This window comes from Amblyomma americanum, chromosome 1 (assembly GCF_052857255.1).
Source record: "Amblyomma americanum isolate KBUSLIRL-KWMA chromosome 1, ASM5285725v1, whole genome shotgun sequence".
In the NCBI taxonomy this organism is placed as follows: Eukaryota; Metazoa; Arthropoda; class Arachnida; order Ixodida; family Ixodidae; genus Amblyomma; species Amblyomma americanum.
This window is the reverse complement of record NC_135497.1, coordinates 196,570,880-196,577,184: the sequence shown is the minus strand read 5'-3', so window position 1 is coordinate 196,577,184 and position 6,305 is coordinate 196,570,880. Positions and strand designations below refer to the sequence as shown.

The 6,305-nt window shown below is 45.0% G+C and overlaps 1 protein-coding gene across 1 annotated transcript; it reads right to left on the bottom strand.

The window, feature by feature from the left end:
- Nucleotides 1–3,021: 3,021 nt before the first annotated feature.
- LOC144094455 (uncharacterized) lies at nt 3,022–5,915 on the bottom strand. Its single transcript, XM_077628390.1, has 2 exons — nt 5,318–5,915; nt 3,022–4,241 (listed from the first exon to the last, which is right to left on the bottom strand). The coding sequence occupies exons 1-2, from the start codon at nt 5,333–5,335 to the stop codon at nt 3,858–3,860; spliced, it is 402 nt and encodes a 133-aa protein (XP_077484516.1). The 5' UTR covers nt 5,336–5,915; the 3' UTR covers nt 3,022–3,857.
- Nucleotides 5,916–6,305: the final 390 nt, after the last annotated feature.

Below are 6,305 nucleotides of genomic sequence, written 5' to 3'. Positions count from 1 at the left end.
CTTTGAAGCGTAGACTCCACGCATGACTACGCATTCGTTGGCTTCCCTACCTTTTATCGGGGCGAGTCAAAAGGCAATTCCTTGGTGGTGCAAAGACTATAATCCAACACAAATGACTCTCACGAAACGCGAGTTTTAGCTGTGAAAAATTTCAGCTCTTCATTTCTCGGTAGCTCATTTCAAGACACAAGCTAGCGGCATTGTAGGTAAAGATCTAATAAAATCTTAGCAGCGTTGACTTCAAACAAACTGTCAAAATCAGAATTTAAAATGATCAAGAAATTATTCACATATCTAAAAGTTACAAAAGCTGGTCCCTCCCGAGAATGCCTGCACCAAAAAAGTTTAAAAGATATCGTGTGAAATAAGGGCTAGACAAGACCCAATACAAATACCCTTTCGCTGCGAAAAAAAGGTTTCTGGTCAAAGAAGATTTGGGTATAGATACAGCAACCGGCAAAATAATTCAGTCTATCCTGTTGTCGAGAGTTGATGTAAGCATGACAAGCACTGCAGGAAAGGCGTAGCGTATTCTAGGACGGCTCATAGATAGCACTGGTAGCCGCGCTCGAGTCCTAAGGATTTTCCATCAGCAGCTGTTCTTTTTTCTTGTTAGCTTGTTTTAGCGACAGTGCGCTCGGCTTCCTTCGCCGCTTTCTGCGTGACCAGCGCTTGCCACATGCCGAAGTGGGAGCGGCGCCAGCGTGTGCTACACTGAACGCTGGGACGTTCGCCTCGGCCTGACCTCGCCGCCTCTCCGTGGATCGACAGGTACTATAATACCCTAGTTACACGGCCGGCTTAACCGCGGTTAAGCGCAACCGTGGTTAGGCGGAGTTAACCTTGGTTATCCTGAACTGCAGTTTGGTGGTGTTACACGCGGAAATTTGTTCTCGGTGTGCGCAGTTGTGTCGGTCACGTTGTTGCTCCAGAAGAGAAATCTGCACGGCTAATTGCAAGTGGTACACAAAATCTTACCTAAAACACAAACGTAGGAAGTTTTCTTCGAACGAAGTTTGGTTACATCTGTGCAGGGAAATTTGTTGTCCCGAGGTTATTGAAAGTCAGACAAAACTTAAGAAAGTCTTTCGACATTGGGTGCAGTCGACTCCGCAGGCGACCCGAGAGCCAAGTCAATCCCGTCTGCTTTGGCTCTCTCTGCGACTTGCCGCCCGTCTTCCTGCCGCGCTCCACGTTTCATTTTACCAACTATTTTCCTATTTTAATTGTTCGCTAGAATAAGTGTTATTTTAAATTCTCTTCTATCATCTCTTATTGTGGTTTGCGTGTGAGTGCCATGGCGCCATGCGTCGGCGCGAAGTCATACATCGTGATGGCTCACAGCAAGCCCGTGCCGGACGCTGTGGACAGAGGCTGCGGGTTCCTGGCTATGTTCGCCGCCTGTCAGACGGAAATGCAGGAGCGACGTTTGCGGCAGCTCGCAATTCTCGACGAGCTGGAAGAACGGTAAGCTGAACAAGAGCAAGCGGAGAGAACGTGCAGGCGTCTGCAAGCCTTAGCTGCAAGGCTGTGCTCGCGTGAGCGTAGTGTGTGGACTTACCCCCGGGAAACGTCGTGGTATGAAACAACTCTCCCGCACCTTCCGGAGAGTGGCTTCAGAGAAAATTTTCGAATGACCAGGAGCACATTTCAGTACATCGTGGGTGTGTGCGAGTACATGAAGCGGCGGGATACGTACATGCGCAAGGCGATACCGCTGCGCAAACGTGTGGCGATTGCCATATATCGCCTAGCCACCTCAGCAGAAGAGAGGACGGTCGCAAATGTGTTTGGAGTGAGCCGCTCATCAGTAAACAATATTGTGAGGGAGTTTTGCGACACGATGGTGGAAGTGCTGGAACCTCGGTATATAAAAATGCCGAGGACGCACGAGCTGGCCGAACATCTCCGGCAGTTTGCAGCAGTCGCAGGCTTCCCGCAGGGCGTAGGAGCTGTCGACGGCTGCCACATTGAAGTTTGTCCACCCTCGGAACACGCTGTGGATTACCACAATTATAAGGGGTGGTCCAGCACAATTCTTTTGGCTGTCGCAGACCACCGGTACAAATTTTTGTACACGAACACTCGGTCTCCTGGCCGAAACCATGATGCTGCAGTTTTTGAAGTGTCGCGGCTTCCAAAGATTCTGGACAGCGATTTGTTCAAGAGGGAAGTGAGAGAAATTGAAGGTGTGCAGATTGGGCCTCTCTTCCTTGCCGACCAAGCTTTCCCACTGCAGAAGAATGTAATGAAGCCCTTCCCACATTCCGGCATTATCGGTTCTGATGCACAGGAATTTAATTTTCGCCTTTCTAGTGCCAGACGTGTGGTGGAAAATGCTTTTGGGCGCCTCAAGGCACGCTTCAGAATTCTACTGAAGGGCCTGGAATGTGACATTGTTAATGTACCCTATGTCATTCGAGCATGCTGTGTCCTTCACAACATATGTGAAGAACTTACCGACAGCTGTGACTCTAACTGGCTGGATGTGGTGCATGTAGAAGACAGGCGACGGTCACAGCCCGTCTGCACAAGCAGTCAAGTGGAACCTTCAGGGGTGGCCGTAAGAAATGCCCTGGCAAAGCACCTTGCTTCAAAGTGAAATGCCTTGCATTTACTGCCATGTTGGTGCACGAGTTTATTTCAGTGTGTTTTGTGGCATACAGGTTGAAAATATTTATCCAACTGTGCATATGCCGGATGTTTCAGGGAAGGTGATCACTAATTTTTCAAAATAAGGTTTTTGAGGCAACGAGAAGCAATTTGCGGCATAGTAGTACGAGTGTTGGCGGACGTCAAAAACAGGCGGACGTCAAAAACAGGCGAATCATCTTAACTAGCGAAGTGCCTAACTAAGTTATAATAGTTAGCTTTTAACTATTACCAATAGGCACTTGATTGCAATTAGAGGTTTGTAGCCGGCCATTAGTAATAGCCATATCAGTTTTTGAATTTCAAAAATGCCATTTCTCTCGCCGCTGTGGCACAACAAAATTTGGCTATTTCTACTAGTTACGACTCCTGGAGGGGTTGCTTTGCCTACATACTGTTCGAAAGTGCATGTATTATAGCACGATGTAGCCAAATTCTGTCGTGCCACAGCACCGAGGGTAATGGCATTTTCGAATTTCTAAACTGATATGGCCATTCTTAACGGTCTGCTACAAATCTCTAATTGCAAGCAGGTGTCTTTTGGCAATAGTTTAAAAGTTAACTATTAGAATTTAATCACTTAGCTATTCAACATGATTCACCTCAAAAACCCTGTCTTTAAACATGAGTGATCACCTTCCCTGAAACACCAGGTATGTGCTTTTAAGCTGCTTTTGGTTCATCTGTGTTCATTTCTCATTTTCATATGTGGAATCTTTGCAACCGTTCTGCAGTCTGAACAGGAAGTGACGTCTCCATTCCATGTAGGAAAAACAACTGCGCTTAACAGACGAAGACAGAGGCAGAACATAGACATAGTCTTCGTCTGTAAGCACGCAGTTGTTTTTCAAAGAGCATGAACAAAGTATCTCATCAAAAAGTTCAGAAGACGGAAATTGTGGCAAAACTTAATCGCTCAGCAGTATAAACATGCAGCCACAAACTGCAGTGTGTGCCTGCATATTCCACCCCTCAGTTCATGGCTTCTGTTCTATATGCAGTGAGGAAATTTAGGTGCCTTATGATTTCGGTGTGCCAGAAACGTTTGTGACCACTTGTACATTAGTAACTGTACACAAGTTCTTGCATTGTCCATGTCAACTTTGAGGAATTCTAGAAAAGTTGAAACAGGTTTCTGCATAAGCATTGTCAACAGCATATCATTACTGGCAGTGCCTTGCTTGTTACAGACAGGACAGAATCAATTATTCTTTATTCTCCTTGGATTGCAAATAGTCCTTCATCACCTGTAACATGCCCTTCTGCACCTCATTGCTCTCTTTCTGGAGCTCGATGAGTTGCTTTCGCAGCTCGCTGCTTTCCTGCGCAGCCTTTGCTGCACGTTCCTCAGCTTGTTGATGCATGGCCATCAGCTCACGAAGCAGTGAGCTGGAAGGCCGCTTCCTGCGAAGATTGGATTTTCCACATCGCTCCCCACTTGTCCCCTGCTCCCTGCCTGCTGGCTCGCTGCCTGCCGTGCTGTCATTGCCCTCTTCCAGAGTGCAGGGAATTGTAGCGGGTACGGGTATCAAGTTGTCTTCGTACTCAAAGACAATCTCTTGCCCAGTGTGGGCTGGATCCTCTGGCATCTGTGAATGGAGGAAAAAAGAGAAAATGACAAAGATATGTCAGCCACTAAAATACAGAATCATATGATGGTTGGTAGGCAAGTAAAGCCTTGATCACAGACTCTTGAAAACATAACAGGACAAGATACAGAGAAATCGCAGGGGGATAAGAGAGCTTCCTACTCATTAGTAAAAACAGACTGTCTTACGGCGCAAACTTTGCATTGCCTCTTGTCCTTGTGTAACTCTATTAATTTTTGAATGTGAGGAAATCCTTGTGCTGGAGCACCATGTCAATTTTACACTGAACACAACATGGCTGCCACATGTTGTGGAGAAATGACTTATGATGGCCGTGCTGCTACATACGCCACTCATGTCAATAGTGGCACGCTGTCCAATCCCTGCAATTAATTTCTAGTACTTAAACTTTTCTTGTCAAAGAGCATATATGAAGCCTCACTGAAAGGGTCTGGGCCGTCACATTTTGAGATGCATTGCACATTGTGCCGAGAGGCTCAATTCTGTGTTCTGTGTATGATGTCCAAGCACAAAAACCATTTTGTAAGGAAGCTACTGAAAACACTTTATAGGACTGTGCGTAAGGTCCTCCTTGTCACTTACTCATTTGCCACATTGGTTTTTAATGTTTTTGTTGGGTTTTCGACAACTATGATTTCTTTCATGTGTTCTTGCTGATATATACCTTGCTGTTATGTTCATATGCTTATCTCTTTCGACCATGCTCATTCTATTCTTTTCAATAAAAACACGTCAAGCTCTGAGTGAGGTGGCTCTTCGCATTGTTTGTGTAGTTTGCTTTTGGTGTCGTGTAGTGCTTCGATGCAACCTAGATCGACATCAATTAGCCCTTTGTAAGCAACGATGCGGTACGACACAAATGGAGAAGCAAAGGCATGTTTGCACACATGATATTGCTTTCAACTCTCTGTTTATTCCTTTTTCCGTACTGTTCCTCAAAAACTTTATAGTGGTTTCTGAAAGGTGTCTGCAAAGAGGAATGGAAAGCAGGCACATAGCATTCACTACGCTGCTACCAGGCTGAACTGTGCTACAGGCAAAAAAAAAAAGGTTACCTCCACGCTCTCCTGCATCAGGTCACTGTCATTTACTGGCAGTGTGCCAAGAAAGGAGTGCAGCTGCCAATAAAAGGGCCACTGCACTCCTTTACATCCAGTGGACGATCCAGATCGCCTGAGCTTCCTAGAAAGAAAGACAGTATTAGTCCATGAAACTGTGTCACGAAAATACACAACAAGGTACAATTACTTTTAAGAGAAAAATGGAGGAAAGGTGGCACTCGTGCTATTGAACACATTCAGCGAATAAAGCTGTACAGCTCGAGTAGCACCTGTATTAGCATGTCTACATGCAGCAGTTTAGCCTCAGCTAGTGGAAAGGTACATTGTTGACCACCTACCATAGGTCAAGCTATGCATGCATCAAGAAGGAAACATGTTGAATTAACACTCTTGTCTGGGCGAGTTGGTTCATTTCTAACAAATAATGCACTTGCGCAAAGAAAACAGGACACAACAAAGTAACACATACGACAAGAACAGAGCGCAACTTCCAACTAGTTTATTAAGAGCAGGCAACTTGAATATATAGCAGTGTTAGCCAACAGAAAGATTACAAAACCAAAAGAAAGATAAACCACGTGCGCTGTTAATACCAGCAAGCCACTGCCAAGGGTACAACCAGATATCATTCTGTCAAACTGATATGATACTCCATAACAATCAAAACATAAAACCAAAAAAGAGAAACTGAAGAGTCATGAGGTGAACAATGAACACAGGGAATATGAGATATATTCACCTCATGATTCTTCAGTTTCTCTTTTTTGGTTTTATGTTTTGATTGTTATGGAGTATCATATCAGTTTGACAGAATGATATCTGGTTGTACCCTTGGCAGCAGCTTGCTGGTATTAACAGCGCATGTGGTTTATCTTTCTTTTGGTTTTGTAATCTTTCTGTTGGCTAACACTGGTATATATTTAAGTTGCCTGCTCTTAATAAACTAGTTGGAAGTTGCGCTCTGTTCTTGTCGTATGTGTTA